Source organism: Aythya marila, assembly GCF_965140915.1.
Source record: "Aythya marila genome assembly, chromosome: 23".
Classification (NCBI taxonomy): Eukaryota; Metazoa; Chordata; class Aves; order Anseriformes; family Anatidae; genus Aythya; species Aythya marila.
In genome coordinates, this window is record NC_139064.1 from 743,061 (window position 1) to 759,296 (window position 16,236).

Sequence of the window (16,236 nt, forward strand, 5' to 3'; positions counted from 1 at the left end):
CCCTCTTCCTGGCTTCCTTTAACCTCCTGCTTAAATGTGTGGTGCTCAAGTGTGCCAAACCCTGCCTGGCTGGGGGAGCAGTAAGGTGAAACGGGCTGAGCAGGGGGTCCCTCTGCAGCACGAGGGGGCTGCCTGGGCTGTCCCGAGCCCCCCTGCTCTGTGAGGGATGGAGAGGAGCGGGGTTCCCCCCCCCTGCATCCCACTCACCCATCCCCTGCGCACCCCTCTGCTCGCAGCCCACCCCGGTGAGTCCAGGAACCCCTCGGGGGCCTCCGGGGCCGCGGTTTTGGCATGTGCTGGCGGCGGCCCCGTCCCTAAAATAGCTGTGTGACACCCGCAGGTGCGGCGCTGCGGCGGGGCCCCCCTCCCGGCCCCGTGCATGGCTCACTGCAGCGCCGCGCTGCACTCCTTGGTTCACGTCGACTCCCTGCTCGCTTTTCCCTGCCTGGTCCCGAGCAGCCGGGGCGCAGGAGGAACTGGCCCACAGGGCTGGTTTCGGGGTGCTGGGGGTGCCCCGTGACCCCCCGCTGCCTTCGCAAGGAGGTGGGACCCCTTCCAGCGGGCTCTGCCTGTCCCGCAGGGCTGGGAGGCTGCGCTGTGTGCGCGGTGTGTCTGCTCAGCGCTGCCTGTGTTCACCCTGGGGGTGTCCCCTCCTGCATGCACAGCCCCTCTGCACCCCTCCAGCCTCCCCCTTGTCCCCCCCTCCCTCCCCAGGTCCCCCACGTGCTCCTGATGTGCTCAGGCCCCGGGACATCCCTCACCTTTCTCCTCGCTGGTGCTGCCCCAGCAAAGCCCGCTGTCCTGCGGCCCCCGGCACCAGGTCTGGGTGGCCGAGGGGCTGCTGGCCCCAGCGCTCAGCTCCCCGTGAGGCCACGTGTGGGCTCCTCGCGCTGTTCTCAGCAGCATTGACCCAGGCTTGGAGTGCTTCCCCTGAGGCGTGCTGCCTGGGCTCCTCGGGATCCTCTGCTCTGTCGGGGCCAGCCCAGTCCCTCTGCTCTCTGCCCGGCTCCAGGGGAGCCTTTCTGGGGTCCCTGGGCCCAGCTGGGCTCTGAGGAGGGGGAACTGCTGCGGGGTCACCAGCCTCTGGCTGGCCAGGAGTGATGCAGCGCTTAGCCCCAGGGGTAGGGGGGGCTGCAGGGGCTCACAGGAGCCTCTGTGGTGAGGTTTGTGCCATGGGGCAATGCCTGGGGCACTTATCCCTAGGGGAAGAGGAGCCCTGAGCTTGCTCTTGCTCTGCCAAGGGGGAATCCCAGCACAAACCTGCTCCTCGGCCACCCCGTGCACGGTGCTGAGGGGCTGTTTGATGCCAGTGAGGGGGGCACCAAGCCCCTCAGCCCCACCCCAGGGCCTGACCCTGCATTCGGGGGGCAGCATCTTGCTGGGGCAGCGTCTGCCTCCCGCTCAGGGAGAATTTTCCTGCCCTCCCGCTTGCTGCGCCGCGATCCGCCAACCACAGCATTTAGCGCTCCTCGCAGCCCCGCGCCGCTCCGCCGGCCATGTTGCGGGGATAGGGGCAGCTCTCGCCTCCTATGCCCCCGGCAAACACCCCAACCACCACCCCCCAGCCCTCGCCACACACCTCAACTCCTTCCAAAAATGAGCCCGGAAGCCTGGCTCCCGCAGCCCACCCGGTACCTCGCTGGCCTCAGCTTGCTGCTCGCGCTGGGTAAGTGCCGACCCGAGCCCTGCATGCGCCCGGCTGCCAGGGGACAGCACCCAGGCGGGGGAGAAGCCCCCTCCCCAAACCCTGCCAGCCCCTTTTGCCCCTGGGGAAGGGATGGGGTGGAGGTGGGATGCCCAAGCTGCTGCTGGCAGGGTGGGGGGCACCCCACAGCGGCACCATCCCCATCCAAATCCGTGCATCCCTCTTGCTCCAGGTTCCCCCACGCACAGGGCTGATTTTGCATGCCCTGCAGGGGGAGAGGGGCATTTCTGGGTTTTGGCTGGGTGTCGGGGGGCTGCGGGGGCTTGTGGCTGTCCCTCGGTTTGGTGCTGGGTGCCTGTGTGCAGGGGGAGCCGCGGGCTCTGCGCCCTGCGTGCCGCCCGGCCCCGCAGCCAGGAGCGTGTGTCAGCAGCTTTGGGGCCGGATCGATCGGGGCGCAGGGATGCGGCACCTCCTGGAAGCGCTGCTCGCCCCGGCCTGGAGCCCTGGTGGGCTGCTTTGGCTTTAGGTGATGGAGAGGGAATGGGGAGTAAAACACCCAGAGAGGCTGCGGGGAGCAGGGTTGTAGTGCGACAGCTTTTGGGGCTGCACAGGGCACAGAACACAGCCTGGGCAGTCGGTCCCTAGGGATTTCTTTCGCCATTTATTTTGGGGTTCCCCGGGTCCCAGAGATGGGATCCCCACACATCAGCGCTCCCAGGGCATGGGCGGGACCCCGCGAGGACCCCTGGCTGTGGCCCAGCAGTGCCCCGTGCCCGAGCACAGCCCCTGCGGGCACTGCAGAGCCCGGGATCCCCGCTGAGCCCCCGCTGCCATCTCAGCCCCCTGCAGAGCTCTGGGGCACCCAGCACCAAGCCAGGCGCAGACACAGAGCCCGGGGGAGCCCAGGGGCTGCAGGGCACTCAGCAGGGCCATGCAGAGACCCCTCCAACCCCAATCTGTGGGGCTGGGTCTGGGGGGGGGCACCTGGCACAGGCAGAAGCCCAGATCTTCTCTCCCACCGCTGCAAGGATTGCTGGAGGGTGCCCCAGCCGTGCCCAGGCAGCGGGGCTGGGCACCTGCAATCGCAGGGGGTGTGGGGATGCCCCCGGCTCCCATCCCGCAGCGAGACCCGTGGCTTGAAGCAGCCAAACCTGCAACCTGGAGAAGATTCTTGGGAAGCAGGAGCACCTCGGGAGGAAGGTTTGAGAGCGAAGGGCAGAGGTGAGGCGATCTGAACAGCTGCTGCTGGCATCCCCCTGCCCCGGGGGGTGCCGCAGGGGTGCCACAGCCCCCTCACCCATCCCAGCTCCCCCCAGGGCTCTCTGCCCCCTTCCTGCAGGTGTAACATCAGGGCTTGGTGGCTGCACGGGGCCTGGCTCTGTGGGCAGAGCTCTGGGTGCTGCCTGGGAGCGGCTGGCGATGCGGGGAGCTGCGGGGAAGGGGTGGGAGAGGGAGCGGGGCACAGCGGCACCAGGCACTGACCCAGTTTCTGTGCTGCAGCGAGGCCGGGCTGCAGGGACCGCCTCGTGCCCCCCGCCAGCAGAGGCTGAGGGCCCGACCCAGCTGGAGAAGCCCTGCTTGAGCCCCGCGGGGTGGGCTGGGGGAGCACTGCAGCCCCCCAGGAGCCAGCCCTGGCTGCTGGAGGGAGGAAAGGCGGCGAGCGCAGCCATAAATCTCCCAGCAGCCGTGGCGCCGAGCCCCGGCGCTGATGCTGCATCCAGCCCCTGCACAGCGCTGCCGAGCCTGCGGCAGCACAGCCTCACTCAGGCAGCGAGGAGCGGGCTGGGCTTGGAGTCAGCACAATTTGGAATTTAGTGCTGGTGCCATCAGCCCTCATGCAGCCTGGCACAGCCGGCATCGAGGGACGGTGCCAGTGCCGGGGCTGCCCCCCTGTTGTCCCCGGGAAGCCTTCTCCTGGCTGGGCACAGCACCCAGGAGGGCCTGAAGGGCTCCAGGGCGAGCCCTGTGCTGCCGGCCCTGTGCGGGATGGGGTGGGGAGATGGATATTTGTGGCCCAGGTTAACTCCACATCTCTGCTCTTGTTCCCCCCACCCGCGGCAGTGCCCCCGGCCCTGGGCATGGAGGTGATGGCTCCTGCCACCATCAACGCCCTGAACGGCACCTCCGTGAAGCTCTCCTGCACCTTCAACTCCTGCTACAAGGTGGAGAACAAGCAGTTCTCCCTCAACTGGACGTACCAGGAGTGCAAGAACTGCTCTGAGGAGCTGGTGAGTCCCTCGGGGGCTGGGGATGGGCTGAAGGGGTCCCGGGACCCTCTTGGGGTCATGAGCCCCCTCCAGATGAGTGCTCCTGCTGAACGGCAGCCAGCCCACCCTGGGGGGAGCGGGGTGCAGTGTGAGCAGGGAGGGGGATGCCCGGCTGGGGGGTGTGGGGGGCGAGTGCTCGTGGTGCTGAGCACTGCCCCAAGCCCTCCCTGTGCCCGCTGCCCAGTTCCTGCAGTTCCGGACGAAGATCATGAACAAGCAGCTGGACCGCTTCGGGAACCGCGTGGAGTTCACCGGGAACCCCACCAAGTACGACGTATCCTTCACCCTCAACAACGTGCAGCTGGAGGACGAGGGCACCTACAACTGCTACGTCCTCAACCCCCCCGACCGGCAGCGGGGCCACGCCAGCATCAGCCTCAAGGTGCTCACCAAAGGTCGGTGGGGAGCGGTCCCCTCTCCTGGCAGGCACCCAAGGGTGCTGGGCTGGCTCCTGGCTCTGCCTCCAGCCCTGCCCCTGCCTCTTGGTTACTCGGGGGGTTGGGGCTGTGTGGCCTGACCCTGCTCTGTGTCCCCAGAGCCCCCGAAGCGTGACTCGACGGTGGCTGTCATCGTGGGTGCCTCGGTGGGCGGCTTCCTGGCTGTGGTCATCCTCGTGCTGATGGTGGTGAAGTGCGTGCGCCGGAAAAAGCAGCAGAGGCTGAACACGGACGACCAGAAGACGGAGGAGGAAGGGAAGACAGATGGCGAAGGCAACCCAGATGAGGGCACCAAGTAAAGCCCCCTGCCCGCTCCCTCTTCGCCCCTGTACAGCGTGACCCCCTTGATGTGCTTCCCAGAGCAAGGATTTGTCTCCCCCGAGCATCCCTCCTTCCATCGAAACGCCAACCCCGCCTGGAGCAGGGCACGGAGAGGAGAAGGGCCCCGCAGCCTGGCTGTGGCCGGGAGCGGGGCTGGGACTGCGCCTGGGCTGGGACCCGCTCGGCCCCGCTCCTGCTGGGCACGGTCTGGTGCCAGAGCGCTCTGTGGGGCCGGGATGGGCGCTGGGGACAAGGTGACACGGCAGAGGGTGGGACAGCGAGGTCCCTGAGCACAGAGGTGGTGGCAGGGGGGCAGCAGGGGCTGGGTGTCCGCGCCCCGTCCCGCTGCACAAAGCCCCAGCCGCTCCTGCTGTGCCCGGGGCTCGGACACCGACACCCCCACCCCGATGTGACCCCGAGAGGTGCCTGACCCTGCAAGTCCCGTGTGAGGTGCCACGACCTCGTGCTCCTCGGGGCTGTCCCCACCTGCTCAGAAAGGCCAGATGACGGCCGCCAGCCCGGGCGTTTTTCCGAGGGTTGCTGGTTCTTGGAGCCGCTGATGGCTCCGGGTGCGTAATGGACGTTCCCCTTCTGCCGCTCGGGCTATATTTGGGCCTCAGCATCTCCGCCAAAGATGCTGGGCTGATTCTTTTTTTGTGCGCTTGTTTGCTTCCTTCCTGGGGAGGGTGGCTCTAATGGAAAGTCTTCTGCCGATGTGCCAAACCGCGGCGGTGGGGAGCAGCGGCGCGCGGCCGCTGGGAGGAGGAGGAGGAGGAGGAGGAGGAGGAGGATGTGCAGGGCAGGAGGGGCGCAGCTGTGGGGCCCCACACAGGACAGCTCTGGCACCCCGAGTAGCCCTGAGATCCCAAAACTGCCTCTCCCAGCCCCCGAGGAGCCCCGCACAACTCGTAACTGCCATGGCCACGCACTGCCAGCCTGCCCGGCCGGGGGGCCCTGCGGTGCCAGATGCCACCTGCCTGGGGCCCCCCAAAACCTGTGGCCCAGCTCCTGCCCTGCTTGCAGCAGCTCCCTCCCAGGGGCTTTAGAAACCCCCTGCCTCTCTGTGCCTGTGTCCGGTGGCCTCAGGATGTGGCGGGGACCGGTGCCAGCTGGGGAGCGTGGGCAGCGAGAGGAGCTGGAGGTGACCTGGGGACGTGTCCCCCGCTGCACCAGGCCCGGGGGTTTCTTGTCCCAGTGCAGGCAGGACACGCTGCTGCGTGGGGTAGGGCAGTGTGAGGAGCCCCGGGGGGGGCTGCACCCAGTCCCCTGCCCCCCGTGAGCAGCACGGCCGGGGACAGGGGAGCATTCCTCACACCCCCCTGCTCTGCCATGTCCCCAGCCGAGTGCCAACCCCACAGCTCCTCAAGCAATGCCCCCATTTCCTGGGGATGCGGGGACACCGTGTGTGCCCTGCTCCGTCCCCGGTGCCCCCTGTGTCCCCTCAGCCCCCCGGGGGCTGTGCTGCTGCCCTGCCCATGCGCAGCAGGGATGCGCCGCCTCTTGCCCGCAGTCCTGTGGCTTCCCCCTCCCTCCAGCTCCCTGCCCGGGGGGCAGAGCAGCACTGCCTGTGTCCCCACGCACACCCTGCATCGCTTTCCTGCTCGGTTGCCAGCAGTTTTTGCGGCTGCCACCGGGTCGAGGCCGGGCTGCGAGCGGCTCCTCGGGGCACAGCCACCGAAGGCCTCCGAGCGCTGCGTGTGGCCGGTCCCGCGCCTTTCATCTCGCTCACGCACTGTCCTTGGATTGCAACTTGCCAATGCATCTGTATGTACATAGCTGTACACACCGGAGAGTCTCTGCAAATATAAATGTACAGGAGGCGCCGCTACCGGCCGTGGCTGCACTTCTGGGTTTGCGCCTTCCCGTGTGTTGTTTTCGCCAAGCACTCTGCTGGTGGTGGCTCTGCCAAAGCCCGGTGTAGGATGTTTTTATTGCTCTTTGTACAGTTGAACGAACAAAAGAACAACAAAATGCAAACTTTCCGCTGGGTGCTTTTGTACTGCTGCCTGCAGGAGGGGCAGGGCAGGGAGCCTCTCTCGGGGTGTCTGCCCACGGGACTAAAGGGCTCTGCTGAGCCCGGGACTTGGTCCCGCACGGGTTTGTTTGGGTGCTGAGCGAGCACAGAGCAGCTTGTGCTCAGGGGCTGCCACAGAGCGTGATGCTGCAGGGCAGTGCAGGTGCCAGGAGGTTGGCTTTGCTGCCCAAATCCTCCCGCACCCAGCTTCTGGGGATGCTCTGCTCCCCCTGAGCTGCGCTGCGGGGCTCAGCCACCCCTGCTGGGCACAGGGCTGGGGGTGCCCGCTGCTGGGGCACGATGGGTGCTGCACCCACAGAAAGTGCTCGGCTCTAAAAGAAACTCTGCTGAGCCTCGGGCAGGCCCTCGTGACCCTGCCTCACACCTTCTGCTGATGCTCCGCACACCGAGGGAAGGGCGACAGCTCCGAGCCTCGGCTCGCCAGGGTCCCCGCGCACCCCGCCGTGTGCCGCAGGGTGACGCAGCACGAAGCTCCCACCTTCCCCTCCCTGCCAGGGGAAGGGCAGGGTGGCACCTCCTGGGGCTGGTGACACTGTGCCCTGCTGGCCACGGGCTGGGGCTGCGGCTTGTGCCCAGATCTGGCCGAGGAGCAGAGCACTGGGGTGGGAAGGAGCCGCGATCTGGGGGGACAGCGCGCTTGGGAGCAGTCCCAGCCCTCCGGCAGGGCGAGCGCAACAAAGGACAGCGGGGACCCGAGGGTTGGCATCCTGGGGACACCACTGGGACGGGTTCTGGCCACCCTGCCAGAGGGGATGCGGGTGCTGAGGAGGGCCCTGGAAAAGGGAAAAGCCCAGGGCAGCCCCAGGAGAGCTGGGGAGGGTGTGAGGGCAGCACCGCAGCCGCCGGGGTCCCGCTGAGGTGCCCTCGGGCTGTGTTGGGTCGGGAAAAAACTTTCTCCAGGGACACGGCTGTCCCCGTGCAGCTGCCCCTGCAGTGCCTCCCGGGTCTCCTTTTGCCCTGCTTGCTTTAAAGGGTCTGCAGAAGGGGGGCTGGCAGCTTGGCTCCCCGGGGAGCGGGCCAGCAGCGGGACGGACGGCTCTGGGTGGGAGAGGGAGGCAAGGGGAGAGGAAAGCAACGCTGGGGGGAGAGCTGCAGGCAAGGGAGGGCCGAGGGCGAGAAAGGCAGCCAAGCACTCACCGCAGTCTGTGTGCCCGGACCTCTCGCTCAGCTCCCAGCCCGCTGCTCGGCGCGCCTGGCCCAGCTCCTGCCGAGTGGCTGACGGCTCCGGGCTGCCCGGCCACCTTGTCTTTTAAAGGTCACAGCCAGAGGACCTTGCAGTAAATATGAGGCGCTGATGGGAGGCTCTGCTCCGGTGTCGCCTCCTCCTCCGTCGGCAGGAGGGCTCTGCCTGCCGCCCCTGGCTCCCAGAGGTTTGGGAGGGGGCCAGGGCAGTCCCTGCACTGGTGCCAGGGCTGCTCCCTCCCTGCAGGATGCTCCAGGGCAGCCGGGGCCAGCGCAGTGCCTGCTGCATTGTGCCGGAGGCTGCAGCCCGATGCTGCTCTGCTCAGCCCTACCCCGCTCCCCTGCCCACGTGGAGGGAAGCAGGAGCCCTCCTCGGAGAGCAGCCGGGCATTTTAACCCTCCCAGCTCCACCTGTGCAGGGGGGACACAGGGGCTCGGTGGCTGCTGTGCCCCCCAGCAGGCTGCTGGAGCCCACCTGAGCCTTGTAGGTCGGCTGTCCCCTGGGGCACAGCATGGGATCTGTGCCAGGGGCAGACCTGCATGGGGCACAGCAGCAGCATCTCCCAGTTCTTCACTCCCCAGAGCCAGCCCTGCCCCGATCCAGGAGCGATCCGCCAGCTGGCCGGACCCCCGAGCCCGTGCGTCCTGTCCCAGCAGGGAGGTGACGGCGTCTGAGCAGGGAGCTCTCACCTTCCTGAAACCAGACACGGCAGCCTTGTGCTGGGCTCAGCAAAAACTCGCTGCTGAGCCGCAGTATCCCCGCGCCGGACGTCTCAGCATCGCGCCAAAATCCCGGGTGCCCTTCCTGGCCGCGGAGCGCACGGCTGGCGGGGGAGCAGAGCCTGTCCCAGGCCCGCGGTGGCAGCAGATGTCTCAGGAGAGCAGCCAGCCAAGGAGAACGGCCGGGGCTGCCAAGTGTGACAGCTCCATCAGCCCCGCTGACAGGCAGCAGCCCGCTCCGTGCCCTGGGGCTGCCGGGGCAGGGCTGGCCCCCACCTGCAGCGGGAGAGGCACAGCCCCGGCTCGCTGCCTGCCCCCTGCCTCTGCTGGGTGCTCGGGGGGGATGCAGAGTCCAGGGGGGTGAAGGGTCCACAGGGGCTGTAGGGGCTGCGGGGTCCCTGGGGGCTGTGGGGTCACCTTGTCCTGGGGGAAGCTGCGCTATGAGCCTGCCAAGGTTTGTGCCAGCACCCACGGGAGACCCTTTTTGTTGTCTGGCCCAGCAGTGAGCCTTCACACACCCTCACAGGGGTGGCAGGTATCCCTCCTCCCCTTCACAGCCCTCTGCCAAGCTGCCCCTCAGAGGTGCCCCCCCCTGCACCCCAATTAACAAGGCTCTGGTGGATGCAGCGCTCCTCCTGCCATCTCCTTTGCCTGCCCGCTCGCTGCAGCTCCACTCTCTGAGCTCTGTCCCTCACCTGGCCGTCCCCAGCACCTGGCTGTGTTCCTCACCTGGCCGTATCCAGCACGGCCGGGGCCCTCCTGCTGCATCAGCACTCCTCTGCTCAGCGCTCCCGCAGCGCCAGCTCAGGGAAGCCCAGCCCGCTCCGCCGGTACTTTTCCTGCCTCTGCTGCCAGCTCTGCAGCCCTCTGTCCTCAGCCCACAGGCACTGCTGGCACTCTCAGCCCCTCAGGATGTCCCAATGCCCCGTGACACCTCCTGCTTTCCCCATCCCTTATCCTTGGTGCTCCCAACCGGCTGGGAAGGAGCTGCAAAGGGGGCAGGAGTGGGGCTGGGGGGTCCCTCAAGGTGCCCTGGAGCTGACACCTTGGATGTGCAGCATCCCACACCCAGCAGTGACCTGTTCAGGGGAGCTGTAGTGCTGTACCCTGCAAGGGGGAGGGACAGCCTCACCTGGGGAGCCTGGCTGGGACACTCGTGCCTTGTGCCGGGAAGGGGAGCAGCCCCAGACACGGGCAGCGCCGCTCCCCCTCTCCCTTCCCACCACGCCTGGCCTCAGGATGCGTCACCCGCAGCAAATTGCTGCTCGGTGCAGGGGTCCTGCTCTCTAATGGACCGGGGCGGGAAGGTGCAGCTCCATCCTCGCCCTTCACATCGCCGGAGGCCTCCATTAGAGGGGCCCCTGACACCCCCTGGCAGGGTGCGGTGTGCCCAGGGTTGGCCCTAATGGATGTGCCGGTGGGGAGGCTGCTGGGACGTGAACTTCTGGGCACGCAATTAGCGGGAACGAGCTCACGGCAGACGAGGGAAGTTTCCAACGCCTCCCCTTTGGCGCCAGCTCTTGCTCCCCGCGCCCTGGCTCCGCGTCCTGCTCTGCGGCCGCAGGGATGCTCGGAGCCTCCTCGAGCTGCGGGGGGGGCACAGCCGAGGTCGCCCTGCTGCTGTGCCCGAGTCCAGCCCTGCCCGGCCCCAGCCCCGTGTTTTTGGGGGGGCTTTTCCCATTACCAAACGATGCCGGGGGGCGACCTGGGGACACCCCGGGGGCGTGCGGGGGCGCGGCGAGGGGCGCGGCGGAGGGCGCGGCGCCGCCTCCTCCTCCTCCTTCATCTCCTCCTCCTCCTCCTCCTCCTCCTCCTGCTTCTCCTCCTTCCCCCCGGCCCGGCTCCGCCCGGCACGGCTCGCCCTCGGCGGGGGCGGCCAGAGCCGGGCGCTGCGGGCAGCCGGGCCCCCCCCGCGCCGCAGCCATGGCCCCGCGCCCCGCCGCCGCCTCGCCGCTCCTGCTGCCAGCGCTGCTGGGTAAGGGCCGGGGAAAGCAGCAGCAGCAGCAGCAGAAACAGCAGCAGCAGCTGGGGGAACCGCCGCCCTGGGGTGTCCCCCCCACACCCATCGCCACCCCAAAACGGGGGCTCCCCCCGTCCCGGCGCCCGCTTTTTGCCTGCGCCGCGAGGAGCCGGCGGCCGCTGCGCGCTAACGGCATCGTCTCTGCTCCGCAGCCCGAAGCACCGCGGATAAGGGACTTGTCCAAGGTGACTTCGCAGCAGGGGCCGGGAGAGGGCTCCGAAGTGCCTCCTGCAGCCCCTGCCCTGCCCGCAGCCCCCGGCGCCCCCGCTGCCTCCCGCCGGCTGCGCCCCGCTTTGCCCCACTCGGTGCTGCGCGGGGTCCGCTGCCGGCACCCGCCGGGGGATGGCCGGAGGGAAGCAGATGCTGCCGCAGCACGCCCGCCCACAGGTCGTCCTTTTACAGTCCCTTTTGTCAAAGAGCCGTCTGCATGCGCTTCTGCACTGCTCCGGTGAACCCGCACCGCTCGGAGCATGAGCCCAGCCCCGGCGCCGGGAGGTCCCCGCTTCCCCCGGGGGCACGGAGCAGGAGGGGGCTCGCAGCCCTCCCCTCCCTGCTGCAGCCCCTGGGATGCTTCCAAGCCTCCTGCATCAGCCCTCGCCCACCGCTGCACCCGTGCTTGCATGGCTCGTCCTGGGGCCGGTCCTGGTGCTCGGGGGGGCACAGGGAGCCTGAAAGCCAAGGCTGCGTTTGCAGCGCTTGCTGTTGGGAAACTCCCTTGAAAGGTGTTTTAGAGGGCACAGCCCTTAGGATTATTCTAAGTGAGCTGGAGATGCACAGAGCCGTGTAAGTACCAGGCTGCCTGCGGGCTCTGGGTGCTGTTCCCCGGTGGCAGTGCCCCGGCTCCGTGCGGTGCCAGCTGCTCTCAGCGTGGGGCTGGGAGAGACTCGGGGGTGCTGGGGACCAGGGAACGGGGGGAGGAGATGGGGACTTGTCCCCCAGGATGCTGGGGTGGGCTGGGAGGGGAGAGGGGGGGTGTTTGTGCTGCTCGGGGTGCTTTGGGACTCCCCAGGGACTGGCAGCGGGCTCCAGGCTGCACAGGGGAGCTGCTGTCGGTGCCCACGGGCAGGGTCAGTCCTGGCTGTCCTGCCCCTGCCTGGGTTCGGGGTGCTTCCAGCTCCCTTTTAGCCCGTGCAGACAGGAACCTGGGCAGCCAGGCACGGCTTGCTCTGTGTGCCAGGAGCTCACATTGATTTTTATGGGCAATGGAAGTTTTTATGGAGCTGCTTTTTCGTGGATGGTGGAGGCATCCGGCAGTCGTCCAGGTGAACCCCGTGTGCTCAGCAGGGCCGTGGCTCCCAGCCCCTCTTGCTGACGATGGGCTGCAAGCAAAGTGCCCCCAGCTGTGTGGGGAAAGTCTTGCCATGGGCTGCTGCTGCTTTCTCTTGCCCCCAATGCCCACCCTGGCTGCCAGAGCAGAGAGCAGGCAGCCAAGGCTCTCAGTAGCAGGGCTGCTGCTCCCCATCCCTGTGTCTTGTTCCCCTGGGCAGAGGCAGCCCCTGGGCAGGGGCTTTCCCTCTGCAAGGAATGGCCCCGAGGGGTGCAAAGCAGGGTGCTGGGGTCCAAAGCGCAGCAGCTGTGGGCATGTGGAGAAGTAACAGTGGCAGGTGGTGTGGCAAGTGGAGGCAGCGATCTGCCCCGCGTTTCCTCTGTGCTTTATTTAGTGGTAACTTATCGCCTCTCTTCCTGAGACCACAGCTTGACAGGAACAGGATCAGCCTCTGTTTGCCCCGTGCATGCAATTCAGGTTACACTGCTGATGTTAGAACCGGGGCAGGCGGGATTAAAAGTGTCACGAGCCTCAAAGAGTCAGCTTTCCTGCGAGTAACTGTCCCCGTGCAGCACCCTGCCGGCCCCAGCACCCCTGCAGAGCCAGGCTCCCGCCCCTAAACCTTGCTGCAGGCGCCAGCCCCTGTTCCCCGGGACACTCCTGGCCGTGAAGCCCTCCTGTAGCATCCCTGGGGCTGGGCTGAGAGCCTGGTGAACGCACGAGCCCTCTGTCTGCTGGGAGCAGCTCTGTGGTGCCGGAGGAAGCCTCCGTAGCAGAACACGAGGTGCTTCTTGGTGAAGTTAAGTAACTCTTCCCCTGCAGTGCTCGCGCTGCAGCACTGCAGCAGGGCCCGAAGCCCAGGATGCAGGGCTCTGGGCTTGGCTTGGGCTGCGACGTGCCTGGGGAGCTGTTAGCACGGGCATGTGGGGGAGAATAAATCAGCAGCCCGGGAGGCTGCGGGGAGCAGAGCCTGAAGCTGCGGGCAGCTCCTCGGAGCTCCGGGGCCGGTGGGGCGAAGTGCCCGAGTCCCCGGGGAGAGCTTTGCGGGGAGGGGTCCCCTCGGTGTCCCAGGTGTGGGAGCGGTGTGCAGGGTGCTTGGTGGGGTTGTTGTGAGTGGGGCTGCTCCCCCAGCCCGGAGCAACGCACCCCCTGCCCTCAGGAAAGGGGTTTTGTGGTGCTGGGGCCATGCACAGGACTGCTCAGCTGTTCCCCGTGGGGGACCCGGCAGCTGTCAGAGGCGCTCTTGGCTCTCCCAGCTGGGCTTGCACCGGCTCCCTCGAAGCACTGCTATCTGCCAAGGCTTGGGCGAGCCGTGTCCTGCTCTCTGAAGGTCGTCCCCCAGCCCCAGCAGGAGGCTCGGTGAGGCGAGGCCGGCAGGAGGGGAGGCTGCTCTGCCTGGTGAGCGTGAGCCCTTCGCCGGGGTGGAGGACGGGCAGACTGGCGGCCGCCCAGGGCAGAAATACTAATTAGTGCGGGAGCTCCTTGTGTGTAGAACAGAGAGCTCGGCTTGGCTTTCGGCTTTTTTCCCCCCACACACACTTTAAGGCTTAGCTGGAGGAGTTGTGGATAACAACTTCTGTGATGATAACAGGCGCATCGGGGCTTTGATTTGCGTCCTTATCTTTGGTGACGCTCTGGATCCCTGCGAATCTGCGCTGTCTGAAGGCAGCAGACAGCCGGGTCCCTGCAGGAGCAGGACGTGGGGCTGGGGCAGGAGCGTTTGCTGTCCCACACTGCTGCAGCACACGGCTAAGGGGACAGCAGCACAGCCCTGCTGTGCTCTGGCCGTGCCCTCACGCTCTGCTCCCTGCCAGGTTTGTATGTCCTCGCCATCGCCTTGGCCCTGGAGGTGTCCGTGGGGAAGACCAACACCGTGCTGGCTCTGAACGGCTCCGACGTCCTGCTGCCCTGCACCTTCACCACCTGCATCGGCTTCCAGGACCTGATCTTCACGTGGTATTTCAACTCGACGGAGATGGTGGGTGGCTCGCTGGGCTTTGCCTCTTCTCCTGGCAGGGCCTTTCCAGCGATGCCGGTGCCGAGCAGCTCGGGGGCTCTCAGCTGGCTGCCCTCCTCCTCCCGCAGGATGCTCTCCTTCCGAGCAGGCTCAGCTCTGGGGGAACAGGGCGGTGCAAACAGGGGGACTCGAGCACCCGTGCATGTCTGTGCTTTTGGAGTAAAGCTCTTCTGCTCTTTCTGCTGCCTCCAGGCTCATTTCTTTCCATAAACGGGTCATAAATTGGCTGTTCAGGTGCAGGTCCGCACTTGGGGCAAAATACGGTTGATTTGCTCCTCCTCCGCTTGCTCTGAGATGCTAAGGGCTGCTCAGATTTGCTTCCTGCTGGGCACGCTCTGCTCTTCAAGCAGTTTGCAGGAGGGCTGTTGGGAGCAGCTCGGTGCTTATAGCCCGAGGAAAGGGACCTCTCCTGCCCCGGTGCTCCTGCTTTTGCATGGTCCGTGCCGTGGCTGCAAGAGGGAGGCTGGCCTGCGGTGCCGGGGGCGCTGGGGTCCCCGTGTCCGTGGAGCGCTCGGGGTCCCCCCGACCCCGCCGTGCCGCACCCCTGCCCCTGCAGATCTACCACGGCAAGATAAAGAGCAAAACCTCCGAGCCCTTCCTGGTGAGCCGCAACCCGCGGGTGGAGTTCGTCGGCTCGACGACGGGCAAGGACAACAACATCTCCATCGTGCTGAAGGACGTGGAGCTCAGCGACGCCGGCAAGTACACCTGCCACGTCAAGAACCCCAAGGAGAAGAACGCGCAGCACAACGCCACCATCATCCTCACCGTGGTCCACAAGAGTAAGTGCCAGCCTTATTGCTGTCCTGCTCCTCCGAGTGGCGGGGGCGAGAAGCCGAGGTGCCCCTGGGGCTCCTGGTCATGGTGAGGTGCAGGGTCCCCGGGGGGCAGCGCTGCTGGGAGCCCCCCACCTCGTCCTGAGGTCCCTCTGCTCCTTGTCCCCGGCAGTGGAGGAGACGGACAACACCCTGACGCTCATCATCGTGGGCGTCGTGGGGGGGTTCTTCGGCCTCCTCATCCTCTTCATGCTCGTCAAGAGGGTCATCCTCTTCATCATCAAGAAGGTGCAGGATGGGAAGTGAGTGCGGGCACCGGTCCCTTGGGGATGCTGCTGGGGAGGGGGGGGTGGTTTTGGGGGCCGGGGGTGTCAGCAGCCGCGTGCTCTCCCCCAGGAAGGAGTGCCTGGTCAGCTCCTCGGGCAACGACAACACGGAGAACGGCCTGGCGGGCTCCAAGGCGGAACAAAAAGCCCCCCCGAAGGCATGAAGCAGCGCACGGAGCCCCCGGCCCCCAGCAGGGCAGGGAGCTGGGATGGGGCTGGGGGGGAGAAGCCTCTCCCTTTCGTTTCCTTTCCGAACTGCCGACGCTCGAGACACGTTTCTGTTACACACGTGCCTGCAACCTGCACCGCTTCTGGGACACGGCTTCGGCGGGGACGGGGGCATCCTGCGGATGGGGACGGTGTTGGGATGAGCCAGCCCCCTGCCCTGCCCTGCCCTGTGCCCAGGGAAGTGGGGCTGGGTGCGTGGGGAGCCCACGGTGGGTGCTGTGTTGGCCGTGCACCCCTGGGTGCAGGGCAGGGGGTGGCTGGGGGTCCCGGCGTGCCCGGGGGTCGGGGGTGTGATGAGATGGGGGTGTCTCGTTTGGGTCTGACGCTGAGCTTTGTGTGGGTGGATTTGGGAGCAGGGTGAGGGTGCACGAAACTCGCCGTGGGGATGGAGGTGCTGCGGAGGGTCTGGCCCGTGGGGCAGAGCCAGGGGGGAGCGGGGCTGCAGGAGTGGCTCGGCTTCAGCTCCTCGGCTGGCGCCCCGCGAGGGGTCCCTCCCCGGGCTGGTGTCGGTTCTGCCCTTCCTCTCCCCCCCCTCCTGAAGCAGGGATGCTTCCAGTGCCGAGGCTTGACTCATTAGGCGGATATTTTTATATCAGGTTCCCCTGGGAAAAGGGCTGGCTGCATTTCCCTCTCCTGGAGGAAAACTGTGGCACGGTCAGGCCCTGGCAGTGGAGCTCCTGGTCATGCCATGGGCCGGCAGGATGACCCTGGGGCCTCGCTGTGCCTCAGTTTCCCCATCTGTAAAAGGGGATAAGAGCAGGGCTCACTGCGGGGCTTCCTTGGCTGACAGCTGAGAGGTGCTCAGGGAGCTGGGGGTCCTCATGGGGGGTGCCTGGAGCAGCAGCGTTAGGGGGCTGGGTGCCTGTCGTCGTGCTGGCCCCATGCAGGGGACCCCAAAAAGCCTCCCTGGGCTCTTGAGGAAAGGAGAAGTGTAACACAAACCAGCCTTCATCCCAAGGGCTGCAGGCATGGAACACCGAGGGGACGAGTTAACC

General features: G+C 67.0%; 2 protein-coding genes across 2 annotated transcripts; both read left to right on the top strand.

Annotated features, from left to right (window-relative positions):
• Window positions 1-1,484: 1,484 nt before the first annotated feature.
• On the top strand, window positions 1,485-6,638 carry SCN2B (sodium voltage-gated channel beta subunit 2). Its single transcript, XM_082778158.1, has 4 exons — window positions 1,485-1,666; window positions 3,707-3,873; window positions 4,097-4,307; window positions 4,449-6,638. The coding sequence occupies exons 1-4, from the start codon at window positions 1,597-1,599 to the stop codon at window positions 4,646-4,648; spliced, it is 648 nt and encodes a 215-aa protein (XP_082634284.1). The 5' UTR covers window positions 1,485-1,596; the 3' UTR covers window positions 4,649-6,638.
• A 3,831-nt stretch (window positions 6,639-10,469) lies between these two features.
• SCN4B (sodium voltage-gated channel beta subunit 4) lies at window positions 10,470-15,214 on the top strand. Its single transcript, XM_082778190.1, has 5 exons — window positions 10,470-10,582; window positions 13,709-13,872; window positions 14,468-14,693; window positions 14,860-14,989; window positions 15,084-15,214. The coding sequence occupies exons 1-5, from the start codon at window positions 10,531-10,533 to the stop codon at window positions 15,175-15,177; spliced, it is 666 nt and encodes a 221-aa protein (XP_082634316.1). The 5' UTR covers window positions 10,470-10,530; the 3' UTR covers window positions 15,178-15,214.
• The last annotated feature ends 1,022 nt before the right edge of the window (window positions 15,215-16,236 follow it).

What these genes read in the sequence shown, in the direction of transcription:
- SCN4B (XM_082778190.1), top strand. Translation starts at nt 10,531, where the DNA reads ATGGCCCCGCGCCCCGCCGCCGCCTCGCCGCTCCTGCTGCCAGCGCTG. An exon ending in ATTTCAACTCGACGGAGATG is followed by an intron (nt 13,873 to 14,467) that starts GTGGGTGGCTCG and finishes CTGCCCCTGCAG; the next exon opens with ATCTACCACGGCAAGATAAA. An exon ending in CCTCACCGTGGTCCACAAGA is followed by an intron (nt 14,694 to 14,859) that starts GTAAGTGCCAGC and finishes TGTCCCCGGCAG; the next exon opens with TGGAGGAGACGGACAACACC.
- SCN2B (XM_082778158.1), top strand. Translation starts at nt 1,597, where the DNA reads ATGAGCCCGGAAGCCTGGCTCCCGCAGCCCACCCGGTACCTCGCTGGC. An exon ending in AGAACTGCTCTGAGGAGCTG is followed by an intron (nt 3,874 to 4,096) that starts GTGAGTCCCTCG and finishes CCCGCTGCCCAG; the next exon opens with TTCCTGCAGTTCCGGACGAA. An exon ending in CCTCAAGGTGCTCACCAAAG is followed by an intron (nt 4,308 to 4,448) that starts GTCGGTGGGGAG and finishes CTGTGTCCCCAG; the next exon opens with AGCCCCCGAAGCGTGACTCG.